The sequence below is a fragment of the Carettochelys insculpta genome, chromosome 26 (genome assembly GCF_033958435.1).
Source record: "Carettochelys insculpta isolate YL-2023 chromosome 26, ASM3395843v1, whole genome shotgun sequence".
In the NCBI taxonomy this organism is placed as follows: Eukaryota; Metazoa; Chordata; order Testudines; family Carettochelyidae; genus Carettochelys; species Carettochelys insculpta.
This window is the reverse complement of record NC_134162.1, coordinates 3,176,013-3,198,405: the sequence shown is the minus strand read 5'-3', so window position 1 is coordinate 3,198,405 and position 22,393 is coordinate 3,176,013. Positions and strand designations below refer to the sequence as shown.

At 55.7% G+C, this 22,393-nt stretch overlaps 1 protein-coding gene across 2 annotated transcripts in view; it reads right to left on the bottom strand.

Annotated features, from left to right (window-relative positions):
• ADORA1 (adenosine A1 receptor) overlaps window positions 1-22,138 on the bottom strand; it is a 59,850-nt gene extending 37,712 nt beyond the window's left edge. For both annotated transcript variants that reach the window (XM_074977640.1, XM_074977639.1), the window contains exons 1-2: window positions 21,907-22,138; window positions 20,819-21,199 (exon numbers count right to left, since the gene is read on the bottom strand). In XM_074977640.1, the coding sequence (XP_074833741.1) occupies window positions 20,819-21,159 (341 nt within the window). In that variant the 5' untranslated portion in view covers window positions 21,160-21,199; window positions 21,907-22,138. The remainder of the gene's footprint in view (window positions 1-20,818; window positions 21,200-21,906) is intronic.
• Between the last annotated feature and the right edge of the window lie 255 nt (window positions 22,139-22,393).

The window sequence follows — 22,393 nt, the reverse complement described above, 5'->3', positions numbered from 1 at the left end:
GAAATCTCCCCCCACTGCCTAACCCGAGGGAGATGGAGCACAGAGCCTTGCGCAAAGAGAGGTGGCTACCAGGCACTGTGGGAGAATGACCCTGGGTGGACACTACCTGTAACTCCCACGGCAGAGTCTCTCCTGCTGCCCTTGGCAGCTGAAGGGATCAGCCACAGACAGCGAGAGACGCCTGGGCAAGGCGAGTCACCGTCTGAGCTGCTCAGGTTGAGGGGGCGAGCTGCAGCGTGATGTTCTCGCAGGACACACTCATCCCGAAAGGCTGCTTGCTGCACCCCCCAGGAGCTCCTGGTGCGCTGGGGCTCAGGGCCAGCACAGCTGTGCACCATCGTGCAGTCGGGGCATCCCTGCCGCGCGGCCGCTCACTGGCAGCGTTCTCGTGCCCCCTCCAGTCCTGGAGTCGAGGAACTGACGTAAATCCTTTTGTATCCCTCCGGAGAATGAGCCGCATTCAGAATCGGTGCCCTTCCCCCTCCTTGCTGCTGGGATGAAGTGCCCTGTTACCTGCCCCGCTGCAAAGGCTGGAGGGGTCTTAGGGACACCTGACCCCCATCCCTCTCCCTCCGTCACCGGGGGAGTTACTGCTGCCATGGGAAACCCAAGCCCTGGCGATAGGGAAACGGCCACAAACAGGCTGATTACAGCCCACTTTAATCCCTTTCTGACGGTTCGGTAGAGCTGTGGCTTATGAAGTGACCTGATTGCGTACGGTTGTCAACAAATGTCCCGCTGCGGCGCAGCAACAGCTGCATGTGCCCTCCAAGAGCAGATGGGCCGTGTAATCCGGACATCCGCCTGCCCTGCCAAGGGAAGACCCCTGCAGAGCAGAGGTAACTTTGATCTCTGGCTTAATGAAAACCGAGCTGTGGAATGACTAAAAGGATCGCACTAGCCACACAGGAGGAAATTTACTGGCAATGCCGCACCCATGTAGAGAAACCTGGGGCCTCAAGAGACCTGTTCTCTCCAAAGGACTTAGAATGCAGATTCAGGGCTTACCCATCCTAACGCAGCTTTCTCCCAAACTTTCGGGGGCAGAGCTGGATGCATTTTTTGGGTGAACAGATTTTCCTCTAGGTTTTTCAGATGTAAACGTTCTCTTTCACCTACCTTGTTTTCAAATGTGGGCAGTTACAGAGAAACTAACTTTAAAAAGTGGGTAAAACACACCCAAAAGTGGCTGCATCTTAAAGGAAAAACTTGAACAAAATTGTTTTGAGCCGACCAAAATGTTACCAACAAATAGAACACCTGAAAGTATTTGTTGCTGTTAGTCTCAAAATGTCCAGTTCAATTTGAAACAAGATCTCACTGGTTTGCTGACAAATACTAAAAAATAGATCATGAGATTTCAGCTGGAATCAAAACACATTATTCAGTCAAATCTCCACTCATCCTCCAGTCCTGTCCTTGATTCCTGAGCTGGGCTACTGAGCGTTTCTTTTTCCTGGTGCCCCCCATCACATAGGGTGAGCTCTGAGGATGCACAACAGAGAAAAGCTTAGAGGATGTGTCTACACTGCACCTTAAGTCCATGAACAGAACCCGAGCTAGCAGCAGGTCTGCTCATTTGTAAGTCCAGGCTGAGAGTCACTGAAGCTTGGTCCCAACCTGGAGCCCCAGCATCTACACTGAGCCTGTCTAACCCTCCAGATCCCAGATTTCCCAAAGTACCCAGAGATGTCCTTGCACTGGCCCTTTGCTTGGGGTGTGCGGGGGAGGGTGGAAACCTGACTGTCACCCAAACTGACTGTTCAGAAGACAAAAAAGTCTCGAGGGTCGCTGTGTTAGTCTGCGTCTGCAAAACGAGGAGTCCTGTGGCATCTTACAGCCTGACAGATTTAGTTGGGCCCACAGCGTTTTTTAACCTGCCAAAACTTAGGGCAAATAAATGTACTAGGCTGTACAGTGCCTGAGGACTCCGCATTGCGTTTGAAGACAAAGAAAGTCAGCCCGTGGGATCTTTGGTGGACACACAGAGCCCAAGATGAGGAGGGCTGAGTCTACATTGGAAAGCTTCAGGACTTGGACTCTACATCTGATTTCGCTCCAGCTTGGACCCCTGACTTGGCAGGGTCTTGGAACCCTGGTCTGAGACCTGAGTTAGCAGGATTTGAATGTAGACAGACAGGGAATTAGGCTTGAGGCCGTATTCTAACCCTGAGCTTACACTGCAGAGGACACACACCCTAGGACACAAGGCTGGGGCTGTAGTCGAGAGAGAGAACCTGGAGCACCACGGTTAGCAAAAGCAGAAGGCAGGTCCCCTCAGAAAGCAGACGCTGGTTTGCGAGTTCCCCGTCCGGTACGTGAACTTGGCAGAAAGCACAGCTGCTGTTGCTAAAACAAGCACTGCCATGCAGAACTAGGCACCGAGTCTGCATGTAAACACATCGCAGGGCCGTACCAGTGCAGAGATATGGCATAAACACAACCCTGGGAGCCTGGACAAGGACACACCGACCCCAAGCAAAGACCAGGGGAGGAGAACAGGAGGGCGTTTTGGTTGGCCCAGCAGGTCCAAGGATTGGTAACTCCCTGGGTTAGGAGTGTAATACACGACTGGTTTCTGTCAAAGAGAAACCCTTGGAGGGGCACCTCACTCCAGGTAGTGGAGTCTGTGCGCTGAGGGCAATAAACCTGGCTGAGCTCCTTCGCTTCCAAACCTGGCCTGTGATCTCTCCGGATGGTTCTCTTGAGGCCTGCGGAGCTGGCACACAGTGAAGACACACAGTGGCCAGCAGTCCCAGGTCCCCCTGAGCCTCACAGTCTAGGTGTCTCCTTTGTTCCCAGGGTTTCTTCAATTACGTCAGTAACCCAGGGCCTTGGAGGGTGGACCCAAGCAGCGGGGACTGAAGGGCGGGGCAGGATCTGGCTGTCAGCTCCTGGGGGCAGAGAAGAGCTTTTGGTTCTGTTTGAGCAGCGGCGGGCACTGGGGTGTACTGGTGCAGCTCAGGGCTCCTGGGCTTTACCGCAGTACAAAGAGTAGCTGGGACTCCTTGATTCTGGCTGCGTCTGCCCCGGGCAGCCCTAAGGCTCACAGATTGCTGTACCTCTGGAACAGGAGAAGTCTAGGGCCCCAGAAAGGGGAAGAAGGGGCCCTTGGGGGTAGCGGCGGCACAGACCCTCCATAGCTTTGAAACACTGGGGGGCAGGTTCGGAGACTGGCTCATCTCCCGCTGTGCCTGGCCCAGCTGTGGGTCGGAGCACTTACAAAAGTGACCTGGGTTCTGGCCTTTGGGCCATCTCCCGATCTTTTATTTTTTTTTGTCCTCAGAGACGATGAATTTTAATGAATCTGCCCATTTCCTGGAAATTACCGAGCCGCCGGTGCCCCCCCCCGACTAGCTAAAAGGATCATTGTGCCCTCCTTGGCAGCACGAGTGGAGACAGACTGCTCTGGGCAGGGCCCTGATGGAGATAACGAGCGCTCCGGCTCTGGCAAACAGAGCTCTCCTCAGCAGCACAGCCAGCACTTGCAGACAGATGCAACTAAAGTGACAGGAGCTACGAGGAGCGACCAACCTGGCTTATAATTGGATTCAGCACAGGAGCCGGCTTTCTTGTTGGGTTTGCTCTGCACTGCAGGAGAAATGCGGCTCGGTGGGGTTTCCGGAGGGATGCAACACCTTCCGGGTCCATCGCTTTCCCCTCCCGCAACAGCCTGGGCAAACAGTGCTGTGCCCTCACTCTCGCCTCTGCAGTGGGAATCGAGGGAGAGGCTTCTCATGAGATAAGAGACCATTCCAAACGCACATGCTTAGCCTAGGCTCTCACCGCCCATTGACTGCAGGGAAGTTAAGGCTCCTAAGCACTTGTTACCTTTGGAAATGGGGTTTAGGTGCCTATGGTGAGATTTTAAGGGTATTTAGGTGATTATCTCCCCTTACTTCAATGCCTTTATACCAGTCCAGCCCCAAGGCTTTGTGCTCTTGTAAATGTTACCCCTAGAGAAAACAAGCTGCAGAAGAGCCAGCCAGCCGTTAGTTCAATTGGCTGAGCAGAGTTGCTCCCAGCTGCACTGGCACATGGCGTGGTGCTCTCTCCAGCCGTGTCAATAGCCTCCATGTCTAGGCTTCCAGCCATCCCCAGGGAGGGTTCCCAGCCAGCTACGGCTCATTGAGAGCAAGGCTTTCCTCCTCTGCCCCGTACACCTCCCTTCAAGTCCCTCTCACTCCCAGCTGAACCTTTGTGTCATCCAAAATAGTGTCTCTTGAGGGTTCCACCCTTCAGGTCCCCAGTCTCCTTGCATCCAGGCCCAGTTCACCCGCTCTCTGGGGCGGGGACAGGAGGGGGTCCCTCAGCCAAGGCCTTCATGCTTATTAACTTTAATTCTCTTCCTAATTCAACCCCCTTGTTCTCTCGGAGCCAAAGATCCCGGAGACAGATTTCATGCACTCAGCATGTCCACCAGAGTGGGGGCAAGAAGGATCAGCTCCATCTGCCACCCTGGGGGCGGGGCAGTTAGGAAAAACAAACTCTAAGAATAGGTAAGAGGTAGAACAGGCTTCCAGGGATGGCTGTGGAACCCATCAGCATGGGAGGGTCTTAGGAACAGTTGGACAAACATCCGTGAGGGACGCCCTAGGTTTACTTGGCCCCGTCTCAGTGCAGGAGCCCAGAAAGACGATCACTCGAGGTTCCTTCTTGCCTTACACTTCTATGACCCTGGATGCCTGGCTCTCTGCAAATCTGCCTGCTGCCTTTGGGAGCTGAACCTTCCAGGAGACTGTGGCACTAATGATTTGGTTGCTGCTTTTTAAGGTCATCCCACTTGATCTTTCTGGCATGGTAGATAGTCTCAGGGGGATGGCCGTGTTTGTCTGCAGCTTCACAAAAACCTAGCAGTCCTGTAGCACCTTAAGGACTAAGATTTATTTATTTGGTATGAGCCTTTGAGGGTAAGACCCATTTCCTCAGATTTTCAGACTGGAGTAGACAATTAGACTCCAGGGGGAGGGGAGAGGAGGGAAAAGGGCGGGGGTGTCACCTGTCACTAATAGGACCAGTGGAAGAAGTAAATTAAGTTCAGTGGGATGGGGGCCATTCCTGTAAATATCAAAGGTGGGGAAATTGCCCTTGTAATGTGTGAGGTAATCGAGATCTCTGATAAACCCCAGATTAAATGTGTTAAACTTGCAAGTGAATTCTAATTCACTTGTCTCCTTTTGTAATCTAGTGGTAAAATCCTTTTGTAGGAGAACGGCAACTTTCAACTCCATTACTGGATATCCGGGGAGGTTAACGTGTTCTGCCACAGGTTTGTGTGTATTCCAGTTTCTGAGTACTAGATTATATACACGATAACACATTCATACAATGCGAGCTGGTGGATACTGGTACAGAAACATTGTCTCTCGGGGTGTCCTCCTTTTTATATGGTAACCCTACCAGCCACACACCACACCACAGAAACACTAACCCGGGAACCTATCTCTGTGACAAACCCCATTGCCAGCTCTGTCCGCACACCTATACTAGAGACACCATCACTGGATCCAATCAGCATCCACTTAACCTTTGGGCACAAAGACTGCCCGGTTTGCCCAATGTCCATGGCAGAGGGTCATTGCTGGTAATATGATGCCCTATATCACATTAGAGGACATGCAGGTGTATGAGCCCCTGATGTGGCTGGAGGGGATTAAGGGAGTCACACTCAGGGACTGCAAGGGGTTAAGGGTATGCAGTTCTCTGCCCTGCCGCTGAAATGGTTCTCACTGTAACTGATTGGCTCGACTGCCTGATGGCTGTTAATCCGATTAAGAAGTTGAGAACCACTTCAGGAGTGTGAATGGCTTCTTCAGAGCCACCTGCGGAGCTGCCCAGCCCTGCTGGCGACCCTTTTGGAATGTAATCGTGACCCACGTTTGGGTCGGTTGGGGAACTCTGGCCTAATGCCACCTTCTTGTCTAAGTCCCTGCCCCTCGCAGGCCCCAGAGCCTGCCTGCCTCAGCCGGCTCAGAACTCTTCACAAAGAGCTGGGGTGGAAGTGGTCAGCCCCACGCCGGCTTCAGTAACTCCACTGCCACTCCCTCCTGCCTCACTCGTGCCGATTGGCTTTCGGGATCCCCGCTGTGGCTCTCCGTTCACCTGAGCTCTGGGGAAGCCATGGCTGGGAACCAACTGCATGGCTTTTGTCACCCTTGAAGGCTGCTGGGATGTGGCTGGGGGGCTGGAGGCAACGCCATCCATCAGCTGGAAGGATGTTTGGAATTCCCCTACTCCTGACCGAGGCGCCTCCCTGCAGCCTCTGACAGGGCTTATCAGGAAGATTTATGCCCTGCTTTAGCTCAGCGGTTTTATCGTGGGAGGCTCAGCTTAATGCACAGCTCAGTGCCTGCAAGGTGCTGGCGTTACCATACTTAGGCTGTTCCTCCAAAGTCACACCCGGATCTGTCACGTAGTGCCCAGCTCACAGCTCCCAGATCTTCCCTTCGCTTCAATGGCCAAGAATTTGCATGCCCATTGGCTACACAGTTTGGCCCCCGAGCGACTTTTCAGCCTCACTTGAGGGGACTGCATGAAATGGACCCATGAGCTACCTCTGGTTGCTACACCCCAGACTATACGGTGACTGCCTTGCTGTTCCATCCCCTGGAAACCACCGCCTGGCACTCCTGTGGTGCACAGGCTGGAAGGAGATGGTTTGGCGTGCCGGGGCTTTAGCGAACAAACCAGTAAGACTTCTGCTCTTGTCCGGCATGTGCTGCCTGTCAGGAGAACCAATGCAGAGAGGACACTAGCAAACCAGCGAGGAGTCGTGGCAGGTTGCCTCATCAGCCATCGGCCCAGGCAGCCATGTCCCAGGTTAAAACCCATGGTAGCGTCTTGGTTTCCTCTCCAGGTAGCATCCCCGGGTGCCCCCCTCGCCTCCCGACAACTCTGCCCTTTGCATGGCTTCTGTCAAGAGTAAATATAGCTGGAGCCTTTGATGCACAGAGCTTCCGGACAGAGAACTACTCCTCAGCCTGCTTCCAATCCTGTCCCAACTCCCTTTTCTCCCAGTGCCAGTACTACATATTAGAAATGTGCCGAGACAGGCCTGTCACTGCTGACCAACAATCTCGGTCTTTCCTTCTGCTCCGGTTAGTCTGTGTCCACCATTTGTCTTTTGTCTGATACTTCGATTGCAATCTCTCCCAATCTCTCTCTCTGTTCTTTGTGTGTGTGTGGTATTTAGCACAGGGGGTCCTGAGCCAGGACTAGGTGCCACGTCCATACAAATAATAATAGCATTAATTACTCACATTAACAATAGTACAGTTAAGGGCGCAAAAGCAATCTAGTCCACTGTGTAGGAAAGATGGGCAGCAGGACAAGAGCTCTCTCTGGCTTACGCAAGAGATATTGAATGATCTAAAAGTAGAAAAAAAGACCTACAAAAAGTGGAAACTAGGTCAAAGTACAAAGGATGAATATCAACCAATAACACAAGTGCACGGGGCAAAATTAGAAAGGAGAAGGCACAAAACGAGCTCAGTCAAGCGAGAGGCATAAAGGGTAACAAGAAAACATTCCACAAATACATTAGAAATGAGCGGAAGACCAAGAACAGGGTAGATCCATGGCTCAGTGAAGAGGGGAAAACAATAAAAAATAATGGGGAAACAGCAGAGGCGCTTAATGACCTCTTTGGTTGGTGGTGATCAGGCACCTAATACAGTAAGTGACCATGAAAACGGGGTAGATTCAGAAGCTAAAATAGGGAAAGAAACAAGTTCAAAATTACTCAGCCAAATCAGATGTCTTCAAGTCACCAGGACCTAATTAAATGCATCCTAGAACACTCAGAGAGCTGACTGAGGAGATATGTGAGCCATCAGCCATCATCTCTGAAAAGTCATGGAAGATGGGAGAGATTCAGCAAGACTGGGAAAGGACAAATATAGAGCCCCTCTATAAAAAGGGGAATAAAAACAACCCAGGAAACTACAGACCAGTCAGCTTATCTCCTGTGCCAAGGAAGATAATGGAACAAATAATTAAGGGATCAGTTCACAACCATCTAAGAAGATAAGAAGATGATGGGTGACCATCAGCCTGGATTTGTCAAGAACAAATCTTGTCAAAGCTACCTGATAGCTTTCTTTGACAGAGTAACAAGTCTTGAGGATGAGGAAAGCAGGAGATGTGGTGTACCTAGGCTTAGGTAAAACTTTTGATAGAGTCTCACATGACCATCTCATTAACAAACTAGGAAAATATAACCATGGAGCTACTATTAGGTGGTACATAACTGCCAGCCTAGGTTATAGCCCCAGGGTCATCCTTAGCCGCTGGGAGCTGCTCTGCTTGTCTCACACACATCCAGCCTGAGTCTCACACATGCACTCCCCCGACTCCATCACAGGCTGGAAGGGACCTCAGGAGGTCATCAAGTCCAGCCCCCTGCCAAAAGCAGGATCAACCCCAACTAAATCATTCCAGCCATAACCATGTCAAGCTGGGACTTAAAAACCTCTAGGGATGGCGATTCCACCACCTCTCTCGGTAACGCATTGCAGAGATTCACCACCCTCCTGGTGAAAAAGGTTTTCCTCATATCCAACCTACACCTCTCCCTCTGTAACGTCAGACCTTTGCTCCTTGTTCTGCTGTCTATCACCACTAAGAACAGCCTCTCTCCATCCTCTTTAGAGCCCCCCCTCGACTCCAGCTACGTAATGAACCTTAATTCAACCTTCTGCAATTGTGTAGCCCTGCCCTGCATTTCTGCTAGGCTTTTATCGGCAACAATCAGAGAAAGGTTTTCAAACAAGAAAGATCCTTAGCAGAATATTCATTTTGACTGGGGCTGTTCTTCCCAATTAAGGAATCACATGCTACCCTTGGCATGCCAGAGCTTTGCAGATTCGTTGACATGGAGCTTTGACATTTAGTTTGACAGCTCTTCCAGGGTAGTGGAGATTTGAATTCCCAGGTACCTGTGTACATTACCTGTGTGCATTCATGTGGTTTCTGGAGGAGTGACTCTTCAGAGTCTGGTAAATTTAAAGCTAGCATTTCAGATGTGTCATAATTTGTTTTATACCCAGGCACTTTTCCAAACTCGGTATTGCTTTAGGAACTAATTTTAGGGAAAGGCTTGATTTAGATAAAAATATTACAGCATCTGCATATAAGGCTCTTTTCCAGGGTGTTTGGGCTGGATTTTAGCAACAGCAGTTCCGGCCTGTCTCAACAGACTTCTTCTCTTTCCCCCAAAAGGACAAGTGGCATCGTGTTCTTGGATTCCAGCTAAAAGACTGTCAAGCAACACGGGAATAGCGTGTGCGCGCGCGTGTGTGTGTGTATGTGTCTAAAAACCTCTCTCCTGCTAAAGAGAACAAGGGATGTGGTTAGACTGGAAGCTGATTTAGTAACTTTACATGTCAAAGATTTCACTAGTTTTGTACCTCTTTACTGAAAGGAGATTTCTTGGGGTGTTTGCCATGGTACTGAGAAGGCAGAAGTCTCCCTACGCCCAATCCTGACCCTTGCTGTTATTGTTGGACAGGGACTGGGTTTTGTTAACACCTTTAGCCCATAGAATCCATCAAAATGAATACAAGAGAGCTACGCTTATTTGTCTCTTACTACATTTCAATAAAAAACTATGCTGAATCCATGAGCCTCTATGAAAAATTTCATGCTAAAAAACTGTTTTCATATACAAAGGAAGAACGGGAGGAGAAACTTCTAGTTTCTGGGGTCAAGCTTCAAAAATATTGTGCAACAGCTGTAAACAAACACTAGACCATTCACCTTTTCTGCCAGGCTGAAAATGTACAGTTCATATGAATCTGGAAATATTAACCTTCGGCATTGTTAAAGGAATGAATAGTTATAATGCTCCCTCCTCAGAAGCAAAACGATCAACCAAATCGAGAGTGAAGCCTCATTTAGTTGTAAACCAACACCAGCGCTCTGCCAAATTCCATTTAGTGTTCATGTCAAGCAACAAATACATTATTCCTTGGAAAATAACTGATGTGCAAATGGTGCTCCAGGGGGAATTCTGCACCCAGAAATTCTGTGCATGCTATTTTAATATTTCGTGCATTTTATTTCTTACCATAACCCAAGACAATCACACTGGTTTCAGCTGTTTGGGTTACTTATTTAAACGCCAGGGCAATGGATGGAGGATGAGATTGGGGAGCATTGCAGGAAACCCACAGGCCCCCTCTGGCTGACGGTAATGTTACTTCGAGTTACTGACCAACAGACCTGTGCAGCCACAGGCTCCATGTTACATCACAGGCAACGGAGCAGCAAGCCAGGGCTGGGGCCTCCAGCTCACAATCTGTATCGACTCCTGAGCATCTCCAGGAAGGTCAGCAGCAAACTGCTCAGGGAGCTCTTCTATTAGGATTTTTTTTTCCGGTCCCAAACTAGACCAATTCTAATCACCAAAGCACCATAAGCATCTATGAGGCTAGGCTGGCCAGGTGCCCCGTTTTTAAAGAGACAGTCCCACATTTAAGCCTCTTGCAGGTGTTCTGACCTTTTCCAAAAAAACAGACAAATTGCCCTCTATTTTCTGTCTGCCCGCGCCCTGCCCCAAGCACTGGTGAATCCTGCGGCTGGCTGGATTCCTACTCGCCTGCCGCCTGCTGGGCGGCAGTGATGGGGGGGGAATCCGGTGCCCAGCAATGGGGTGGGTGTGCAAGGCTTGTGGTGGGGTGAGGATACAGTGTGTAGGGCCAGCTGCTCCCACTGCAGGTCTGCCAGCATAGGTCCAGCTGTACGTGGGCCCTCAGCCAGCAGGGCCTTGCCCCATGCCATTTTTAGCTGTCACCGGCCACACGCTGAGAGCTGCAGTGGCTGGTGGGTGCAGACAGGTGCCAGGTGGCAATCGGTTTTGTGTCTCCTCCGCTGCCCACCCATCAACCTTCTGTGTTCCCCTCTCGCTGCCCTCCTCCTGCTTTACCCCTTGGCCTGGCTGCTCCTCTATATCCCCCCAAGTGGGATACGCCCCACGTCCAGCACTGTGCAGACAACTGACCCCTGGGCAGATCGCTCGGCTGTCCAATAGCCTGGCTGGCAGCCTTCTTCCAGCCCCCATTGCCTCTGACTGGGCCACCAGCCCAGCAGAGCTCACGACCCTCCAGCAGCACTGGAGCAGCCCTGGCGTGGGTCACACTCTCTGCCCTTCAGCCAAGCTTTGGTGTGTCCCCAAGAAATTCAGGGCGCTTGGGCCCCGAGGCACCCTCCCCTGCTGAGGCAGCACTCTGGCCTGGGTTGCTGAAGCCCCTGTAGTCAGGTTCCCTGGGCTCTGGGGCACAGTGTCTCCCTAGGGCTCCGTCCTACCCCTCCTGCCTGCTTGTTAACTGGTGGGGAGCGGGTGGGACAGGATTTATATGGGTGACCAGCAGCCGCCCAGAGGCGCTAGCTGCCTTTTGACTGTGTGTGGGCAGGAAGGGATGAGCTGCTTCCTGCCACAAGGCAGAGGCGGGGGAAAGAGAAAGAAGATGACGTGAGCTTTGCAAAGGTTTTTCTTCCCTCTACCCACTCCTACCCTGCAGCCGGGAGCTGCTCGGCCATGTCCCTTCCCACCCACACAGTGCCAAGAGGCAGCTGCTGGCCACCGGCTGGTGGGAACCCTGGCAGGAATCTTGGTGGATGGGGCAAATGACCCCGCATATTCCCCGCCCATGTGCTGCCTCAGGAAGAACTGGTGCCAGGTCCCAGGAGAGGCGGATCCATTCCGGGGGCCCAGCTAGGCACGGAAGGGCCAGGGCCAGGAACAGGCAGGTGCGTCAGCCAACGTGTGTGTGGGATATGGGATGTCAACTCAGAATCCTAGGGCAGGAAGGGACCTCAGGAGGTCATCTAGTCCAGCCCCCTGCTTCAGGCAGGATCAACCCCAATTAAGTCATCCCAGCCAAGACCTTGTCAAGCCGGGACTTAACTCCTCCTTGTACGGCTCCTCAACCCTTCAAGATAAGAAGGTAAATAAAAAGAACCAACTACAGAGTATTTCTTTTTAATGGGGCTCAGTCAACTCAATGTTAATTTAGACGTTTCTAGTATGACAGTCTCGACTGTTGTGGATCTTGCTTAACTATGAGTAATTTCACCAGGTGTCCTATATTTAGCATAGGGAAAAATGGTTGCTCTACATCAGGCCATACTACCCCAGCTGCTTTACACCACTCTGAGAATATAAACGTGCCTTAACGTTGTTTTATACTCTTGGGGGAATTCACTAAGAACAATGGGAACAATTCAATAAGCAGCAGGTTGGTACGTTCTGCTCTGCCTGAGGGGACAGAGCCTGCCCCACTTCAAACCGCCCCCATCCCACACACACACCTCAGTCCAGCCCCGCCACACTGAGCAGGCTGCAACCCAGGGGGCATGTTTCGCTCTCCTTCCCACTCACCAGGACTGGCCAGCCCCCATCTTCTGCCCCAGCAGCAATTCTCCATCCCCACCTGCCTGCTCTTACACCCGCTTTTATGGCTTCCCTTTACTTCCCCATCAGAAGTCATTTTTCTACTAAGAAACAAATAAATGTGTGTGTGTGCGCGTGCCGGTGGGGGGGCGGTGAATTCTGAGCACGTGCAGCAACACAAAATTCCCCTGCCATGAAATGGAGAAGTTGATTAAAACAGGATTTAAACTGAGTCCTTCCTCAATCACAGATCTAAATTGCCTTGATTTAATTTGAGCCGGTCTGCAAGCAAGCCAGGAGGCTGGCAGGTGGCGTAAGTCAGGACGGACCGCAGAGGGCCTCAGAAAGGATGGAAGGGTTAGGAGAAGGGATCACAGTGCAAAGCACGGAAGCAGCAGCAACAGCAAGACCAGCTCTTTCTCCCTCCCACCCCGCCACCACTCATGGCACCAGTGGAAAGCCAGTGCAGCTGCCCCACCATTATTCCTGCCGTGACCTGAGGGTGGGAGGACGGCGCCGGGCTGGTGCTGATCAGTTTTCAGGGGGGACGCCTGGCAGGCTGCTCTCCACAAACGGGGGCAGATACGCAGGGTGCTATTCACAGCGCAGCTCCAGCCTAACCCGCTGTGATCAGAGACTCTCATTACTCGGTGTCTTTCCTTCTGCCTGTTGCTGTGTTTCTATTACCGACCGCCACGGCCGGGTACCGAAGCCGGCCACGCCCGCTTTCCCCGTTGCAGAACAATTGGTGGCGTAACTTTAGCCCAGACGGGGTACATTCACTCAGGGCTGGTGTCTCCTGTTTGCCACAAACAACAAAGAAATCATCACCTGGTCCTGCTGGTCTCTCGGCCTCCAGAGCAACACAGCCTGCGCACTGATCACAGCAAGCCCACCATCATCCCAAGGTGGGCTGTGCCCCCCGAAGCCAACCGCCTGCTAGCAGTTCTTGGACGACATGTCCCGGGACAGCCTGATCTCGAGCGGGCAGCTCTACAAGCAGCAAAGCTCACCAAGAGCTCAGCGTGCTGGGTGCCCATGGGGTGCAGAGCTCTTTGGAAAAATCATCGGGCCCGGCTGCACCTGGGAACCCTGTCCTGAGCTGTATTGGAAATCACAGTTGGGGGAGGGCTTACAACGCACCGGGACAGGTTAGTCTCTGCTGGGGGCCAGGCTTTCTACTGCCAAACAAAGAGCCCTTCTCCGTGTTGCTCTGGCCTGGCGTTTGAGAGTGTGAATGTCTGTGGGAGAAATGCCCCCAGCCAAGCAGAGACGCGCAGGGCGTTTGACCTGAGCTGTCAAGCTGCTGCTGAGCTCTGCTTACCGACTGGCTGCCGGACCCCGGCTGGCGGGCGGGCACAAGATTCCGACATTCCAAAGCAGCTGGGGCATCTGGTTTCCGTTTGGATCACTTCACATGCAGCTTCTTACGCTGCAAACAATGGGCGCCAGGCCAGGGAAGCACTCAGCGCCCTGAGCCCTCACATCCACTCTCTGCCCAGGCCTGAAACTCATCACCCCGGTGCTGGGACAGTGTGCCGCAGGTGGGGACACAGCAGGTGAGTCACTGGGGTAACACTCAGGAGCCTCTTGCTAGGATGCAAAGAAACACAAAGCATTTCCACGTGCGTCAGCCTGCCTGCCGGCCACGTGAGGTGTACATGAGGCTGCCGAACAGGAAACACGAGTCATCTGGGGGAGCAACAATCCCCCGGCTTGCCAGGGGGCTCCCATTCAAGGACCCTTTGTGCAATAACCTGGGGAGCTCACTGAGTATTACACCCATTTGACAGGTGGGCTAACTGAGGCAGAGAAGGTGATGTCAAGCTGTTCAAGTGTGGGGCCAGATTTAGTCTGTTCATGTCCATCATTAGGCAAGTGAGCGTGGATCGCATCCCTGCACTTGGCCCACTGCTAAGTCTGGCCTGAGCATCCAGCCTGTAGGCAGCGAGCAGAACCTTCTGCCATGCACTGACCAAAAGCCCCAGGATTTGGGCTGTACTTTTCCCTCCACCCTGCTGTGATGCTCTGGGCTGCATGGTGTTCTCTGGTCTGGCCAGAGGTGTCTCCACATTGCCAGCCAGCGACTGAGTGGGAACACCCCTCCTGAAGCCAAGTGACCCCCTCATCTGGGCCTGAGAACCAAGCAGGCCCCAGAGATGGAAGCCCCTAAACCCAGTCAGACTCAGACGGCGGCTGGAATCCAGCTCAGCGCCTGGCACAAAGATGGAGCCAAGGTGCTGGCCAGAGGCCCACTGCTCCTACTCGAATCCGGGGAGCCGGCTGCATCAGACCCACTAGCAGTGTCCCGTCTCCCGCCCGCCCAGCACCAGCGCTCGCCAATGGAGCTGTTGATAGGGGACAGGCTCTGGGATACTTAAGGAGCAAAGAGAGGGGCAAAGGGTTAGCCTAATTCCCTTCAGTGACTGAGGTGGCAGCTACTCGTCATGGCCCTGCCCTGCTAGGGGCTGTCCTGACCCAGGTGGTCGGTGACAGTGGCACATGTGGGAATCTAGCGCTCTCAGGGCCGCTCCGCTCACCCTGTCTCTTACATCTGTGGCCCCTGCGGCTGCCATACGTGAGCCCTGCCCAATCTACATGGACCAATATAAGGTGCTCTTATGCCCAGTGTACAGATGGGGAACTGAGGCACGGAGAGAAACTAAATGACTTTCCCACGGTCACCCAGTGCAGCAAAGCATTAAACCAGGTCTCCCCACTCCTGGACTAGTTCCCTTCCCCCTTGGCCAATCCTCCAGCTCAGCCAACAGCCTGCTCCAGGGAGGACTGATTTATCACCCGGTGCCACGCGCAGGCTGGCAGACAGTCTGCTTTCTCCACGCAGACGCCTGTGCTGCAGGCTCCGCCCTTGTGCTGTCAGTCCTGAGTCCTTTCGGGACTGAGGGGAAAGCGGCGAGAAACGGCCGGGGCAGAGGTCAGAGCCGAGCCCAGCCTGCAGTCTGACATGCTCACCGGGGTATCAGTCTCCGCATGCGATTCCCTGCCTGCAGCCGCAGCAGGTTCCAGAATCCGACTGCAGCTTGGTTCTCTGAACTGCCAGGCACGGACCCGTGGGCTAGCAGCCCTCCCTGGGGGCTCCAAACTCCAGCTGGGGCACACCAGTGGAGCTCCCCAAACGGCCCTTCTACATTCACCACCCGCTCTAGAAGGCTCCTGCCAGCCACAGGCCCTGATCCCTGGCACTCCGTCCGAGCCAGGCAGGGCAGAGACGCTGCCCCCACTTGATCATTGCGCTTCTCCCAAGCAGCTAAGAGCAGTTGGAGCTTTGTCTGCAGAGCTGCTGAGCACCCACTGGTGGGCGATCAAATCCCTTGCAAGTTCAGACCTAAGGGGCCAGCTGGGCAGCGGCACCACTGCAGGGTTCTCTCATGGGCGTGGTTCAGCCACCGCCCCAGGAGGCGGTCGAATTCATCCGGCAGCCTAGCCCTGCCCACACCTGCGGTGAGGTCAGCTTAACTGCATCCCTCAGGGGTGGGATTTCCACCCCACTGAGCAGCGTGGCTGGTCAACCTGAGGTTTTAATGGCGACCTGGCTGTAGCATCAGACCACTTAATGGTGCAGTGAGATGAGGCTTCCAAGTGTGAGCTCCAGACCCAGTTCAAATACTTTGGGAGCATTTTTTAACACGCTGGTGGGGGGACGGGACGGCGATTGACCAAGTCTATAATTACACCTGGTTACAGCACCAAAAAACCTTTATAAACATTGTCCACCTGAGCCTTCAACTGAAATACCCAACCCCTGCAGCCTTGACTGCTACTCTGCCAAGCTGTGCAGCAACGGGGCCTGCTTCGCTACTAGTTTACTGTGGCAAATACACCTAAGAGCAGCAAATTCCCGCAGCAAAACATCTGTTGAAGTGAAGGTTGTGTGTGGGAAACACTCAGCAATCTGGCTAATTACTCCCTTGTCCATCACCAGCTTCTCCACCCAGCTGGAAGATTCCTTCCGTCCCACAATTCACCTGAACAGCCTAGAGATCTCTGACCTGCTGCCCTGCTGGCACATGTGGGGTGGAAGAAACCATCTGTGTGGTGCCTTGCACAACGGGGTCCGCTCCATGGCTGGAGTTCCCAAGTGTACTGTGGTGTGAAGGACTAAGAAATAATGCAGCCAATCAGGTACCCAAAAGAGCGATCAGAACTCAGGATGGTGCAGTAAAGCTCTAAGGAGGGAGGGGTGGTGAGACACTGCCTTAGGAATGGGGGGTAGAGAGGAGTGTGGGTCCCTGTCCTGCGTAGTGGTACCTAGACCACTTATACAGCCTGCACCAACCTCCAGAGGCCCCAGGTTTGCATCTGCCTGTGGGCGGTTACACATGGGGGGCTGGCCAGTGGCAGGAGCCCTCGCCCCTGAATGCAGTGAGTATTGGAGAAACACAGCAAGGCAGCTCCAGCTCGTGCTGCTTTCCGTCTGCGCTGCTGCCTGCTGGTAGGTCCCACCCCTCCCCTGGATCCGTGCGAGCTGGAGATGCCTTCTGCCCCTGCCCCGCTGCTGCTGGTGAGCACAGAGGGGCAGCACAGGCTCATGCTCCCATCCCCACAGCCCTGCTAGTCCCGCTGGGCCAGCTCAGCTGGGGAGGGACGGAGCAAGGGCAGGAAGAGGAGGGACTTGGGGTGGAAAAGGGTTGTCCCCACCCTGCCCCAGGCTGATCATAGAATTCCAGGGATGGAAGGGGCCTCAGGAGGTCATTGAGTCCAGCCCCCTGCTTCAAGCAAGGATCAACCTCAGCTAAATCATCCCAGCCAGGACTTTGTCAAGCTGGGACTTAAAAACCTCTAGGGATGGAGATTCCACCACCTCTCTCAGTAACACATTCCAATGCGTCACCACCCTCTGGTGAAGCAGTTTTCCTTATACCCAACCTACTCCTCCCCCTCCCTAACTTCAGCCCATTGCTCCTTGTTTGGCCATCTGTCACCACTGAGAACGGCCTCTCTCCATCCTGTTTAGAGCTCCCCTTCAGGAAGTTGAAGGCTGCTATTAAATCACCCCTCACTCTTCTCTTCTGCAAATTAAATAAGCCCAACTCCCTCAGCCTCTCCTCATAGGTCATGTGCTCCAGCCCCTTAATTATTTTTGTTGCCCTCTGCTGAGCCTGCTGCAGCACATCCATGTCCTTTTTATACTGGGGGACCCAAAACTGGACACAATATTCCAGATATGGCCTCACCAGTGCTGAATAGAGGGGAACAACCACTTCTCTAGATCTGCTTGTGATGCTCCTCCTAATTACATTCATTTTTAAATCTATTTGCCTCAGACCCCTAAACGTCCTCCTCAAAGATTGAGCTCGCAACCCTGGGTTTTGCAGGGCAATGCTGAAACCACCAAGATATCCCTCCCCCTGATGGTGGGAGCTCCTGCCCAGTTCACCTCCTCCATCTCTCATTGCCTCTGCTGGACATCAAAGGCTTAGTTAAGAGTCACACATTGTTCTCTGTACCCAGAAACTGGCACACTGCAGAGTACTACCAGCAAGTCAGAGATCTCCGGCATGAAGGGAATCTGCTCCAGACCTGGAATTCAGCTGCCATCTTTAGTGCTAATGGGCTGAGATTTTCCAGTGCATGTTTAGGCAGTTTGCTGCAGATTGGCATTTTCCTCACAAAACATGAAGTCCAAATTACCCCCAGCTGAATGGACTCATGGAAAGGTCTAAGGGAAAGTAACAAACCTCATGTAAAAGACTTTTGACCGTGGGTGATGGTGGGAGATCTGTATAAAGAATTACTGATTTACTGAAGGGCACCCCTGGAGAATGACTTGTCTCCAGCGCCACTGCTACTGGGAAGAAGGGTCAGAGCTAATTTCCCAGCCACTGATAACGTGCTGAAATCAGAGACAACGAAACTCTACAGAACATGAAAGAAAATCAGAAGCGGAAGAAGAATTATTTTGACAAGAGGGCCCCAAGAGCTCACGGACAGTCTGTGTGGATTCTAACACGCTCCAGCTGGCCGATCCTTTATCACGCACAGACAAGAGGGAAACTGGCAAAGGATAAGAGTACAGCTTGGACTCCAATGAAAGGCCGATATCGAGAAGATCAGAGAGGGAGATAAAACGGCCTGAAAGACTCAGAGAGACTTGGTAGCCTGCTGGGAGAAGGAGAAAGTGAGCATTAAAGACTCGCCCCAAAGAGCTGTGCTGTTTGGGTAGCTGATGCTGGGTTTACAGCAATGGAACAGCAGCAGTCAATAAATGGCCCGCAGGCCGTCGTGGTTCAGCAGCATCCACTGGCAACATATTTACCTGTCCCTTCGCAGGTACAGGCACCACAGCTCTGTGGATCATTGTTCCTGGCCCAGGGGCGCTGGGGGAATCAGTGCTCCAGCCCACGCCCCGGCCGTCTCATTGCCCACCCTGCTCTAGTTGACGGGTGGAGGGTGGAACGGGGCTGCGGTTAGGCAGCAGTGAGCTGTTTGAGTGGCTGCTGGCTCTTCTTTCAGGGGGAAGGTGCAGAGGGTTGTTTGCGAGTTCAGAGACACTCCCTCGCGCGGGTGGGTTCAGGAAGCTGGGGAAGGGAACGCAGACGAGCTGTGCACAAGCGATTCACCGCAGGCGCTCTCGAGTGTGTTTCAGGCAAAGTCTGACCCCTTTCTCGTTTGTGGCTTTGGTCATTAACAAAGCCCAAGATGCGGCGTACGCCCTCCTCCCTCTACCCCAGTGCCCTGGGAACAACTGCCAGAGGGGCCAGCCAGGGACTCCAGCCGGTGCAGGAGCTTCTGACGGGAGCTACGCATGTAGCCGCCCCGAGCTGCAGGGCGATGCAGCTCCTGCCACGTCACACCTAACAACCATGCAGCACGAGTGCTCCCAGGCCTCCCCAGCGCAGCTAACAGCCATGCAGCTCCCCCACCCACAGGGCCGCAGCATCCCTGTCCAGCTGCTGCCCCCACCCCCACAGCCCTGGCGCCTCTGCCCAGCTGCCACCCCCACCCCCCCCCGGCCCCGGCGCCTGTGTCCAGCTGCCGCCCCCACCCCACACGGCCCCGGCGCCTCTGTCCAGCTGCCGCCCCCACCCCCACCCCCCCCGGCCCCGGCGCCTCTGTCCAGCTGCCGCCCCCGCCCCCACCCCACACGGCCCCGGCGCCTCTGCCCAGCTGCTGCCCCCACCCCACACGGCCCCGGCGCCTCTGTCCAGCTGCCGCCCCCACCCCACACGGCCCCGGCGCCTCTGTCCAGCTGCAGCCCCCACCCCCACGGCCCCGGCGCCTCTGTCCAGCTGCCGCCCCCGCCCCCCCCAGCCATGGCGCCTCTGCCCAGCTGCCTTGCCCAGGTGTTTCAGGGTCTCTGCCAGGAAAAGGGCACACAGCCTGGCAGGCAGAGAGCTGTGGGCAAGTAAAGGGGTTCAACGTTCCCTCTCAGAGCTGCCGAGGTCACACGAAGGGCATTGCCCGACTGGTGCCCAGCACTCGGCCAGGGACGGCGGTTAGACATTGCCGGCAGGCTGGGAGCTCGTGAAGTCTCTCCACGGCCGTCTGGGAAGGCCGTTCTGCCCCTGGAGAGGGGGAGCAGGGCAGCCGGCACTGGACACACGAGAGCTCCTGCGTGGCAGGAGCACCAGACGGCTGGGGGATTTGGCTGCCCCAGGGCTGTGTCAGACGTGGCCCACTTGGAGCCGGGCCTCCCACCCCGGCTGTCTGCGGCAGCTCAGCTCCAGGGCAGACTCCTTTGTGCCGCGCTGGTCTGGGAGGGGGCGGCGGGTACGTAGCGCAGGGCGACCGCTCTAAACACACACAGCCGGGCGGAAGCGTTGGAGCAAAGTGCTAAGTGTGTGTGGAGCCTAGAGCACCACAGGCAGCTCTGCCCAGGGGCTGCCTCTGGGGCTCTTCTCCCATAGCACTGGGCAGCTGGTCACTCCCGGTCCCCCTTCCCGGGCTGCATGCACCATCACCACAGGCTCTGCAGGCTGGCCTCTGTGTCTGCTGCGTACAGCGTGAGCACAGAACACCAGGCCTGGACGGGACCTCGAGAGGCCACCGAGTCCAGTGTTCTGCCCTCCCGGCAGGGCCAAACACCGTCTGGACCATCCCTGAGTGGTGTCTGTCTAACCTGCCCTTACATCCCTCCAGCCATGGAGATTCCACAGCCTCCCCAGGTAACTTCCTCCAGCATCTAACCCCCCCGGCAGTTCAGGAGTGGTTCCTAATATCCGACCTCAACCGCGCTTGCCACAGCCCTTTGCTTCTGGCGCAATGTTCCCCCCGCTCCTCGTAACACCCTTTCAGGCCCCGTTAAGGACAAACGCCCCCCCCGGGCCAGACCTCCCTGTGGGACGGAGACAAGGAACGGTGCGGTGATACCCTGAGAACCCAGCCCAGCCAGGCCTATGGCTGGACCCGTCCGGCTGCAGCCAGGCTGTGCTCCAAGGCGCCAGCCTCCCAGGGGGGATGTCCTACCTGAGGGGGATCTTGACGCGCAGGTAGCGGTCCACAGCAATGGCCAGCAGTGCCAGGATGGAGCTCTCGGTGAGGATGAGCACGGGGCAGGCCACCATCAGGCAGGTGTAGAAGTCGGTCTGCGGCCCGATGTTGATGACGATGGCCAGCGGGATGACCAGGGCGCCCACCGCCACGTCCGCCACGGCCAGCGAGACGATGAAGCTGAAGGTGGCGTCCTGCAAGGCCGGGTTCATGCGCACGGCCCAGATCACCAGGACGTTCCCAGGCACCGACACCAGGGCAATGAGCACCTCCAGGGTGATGTAGGCAGCCTGGAAGGCGGAGATGGGCTGCGCCATAGTGCCCTGGTCTCCGCCGGTGCCAGGGCCCCTCGGTCACCTGCAGGCACAGGGGGAGAGTTACCGGCACTGCCCCTGCTGTGTCTGGGGAGCAGCTGTGAGGACAGCGAGTCTCACCTGTCCCCCCCCACCTCCGCCTGCCAGCCCCGGCCGGCCCCTCCCTGGCCACACCCCCACACCTGTCCCCCCCACCTCCGCCTGCCTGCCCCGGCCGCCCTCTCGCTGGCCACACCCCCACACCTGTCCCCCCCACCTCCGCCTGCCTGCCCCGGCCGCCCTCTCGCTGGCCACACCCCCACACCTGTCCCCCCCCCCCCACCTCCGCCTGCCTGCCCCGGCCGGCCCCTCACTGGTCCCACCCCCCACACCTGTCCCCCCCACCTCCGCCTGCCTGCCCCGGCCGGCGTCGCCCATCCAGCCGCCCTCTTGCTGGCCTCACCCCCCTCCCTCCCTACCTGCCTGCCCCGCCGCCCCCCGCCCCGGCAGGACCCCCCGCCCGGAGCAGCGGGCGCCTCCCAGCCGCCTGGCTCGGCTCCGGAGCGGCTGCGCCCCGGCCGCGGCGGGCCGGCAGGTGACCCAGCCCGGGGCATCCCGCTCCCAGCCCCGCAGCGCCCGCCGGCGATCCCAGCCCTGCCGCGGGGGACGGCGCTCCGGCAGCCCGGCCCGGCCCGCAGCCGCACAGGCTGCAGCCCCGGCTCCCCGCGGCGCCCCGGGGCTGGTTCCCCAGCCCGGGAGAACGCGGCTCACCTCCTGCACATGGTCCGGGGCCGCCCGCGGAGTCCTCCCCCGGCTCCCGAGCAGGGGCCGGGCCGCGCCGCGCCTGCAGCCAGAGCCGGGTCTGGAGAGCCGCCGCGGAGCCCGCAGCCGTCCCGTCCCCCGCCCCCTGGCTGCGGAGCGGAGTAACTCGGAGCCGCTGCCCGGCCCAGCCTCCAGCCCTTCGATCAGCTGCACCAGCAGCGAGGGCTCGGCTGGGTTTACCTCTGACGCCCCCTGGGTGCAGGATCTTTCCCGCCCCGCCTGACGCCGACCTCCCAGGCGCCCTCCTTTGGGAGAAGGGAGAACCTGGCAGCCTGGGCAGGAGCCTGCTGTGCGCCCGGGGAAATCCACCCCCCTCCCAGCCCCAGCGTGTACAGAGCTGGAGGTATCTTAGACCGGCTGCCAGGTAACCCTCCAGCCTGTCTCACCGCACCAGGCCACGCAGCAGGGTGAGAGCTGGAGCTAGGAAATGGCCTTT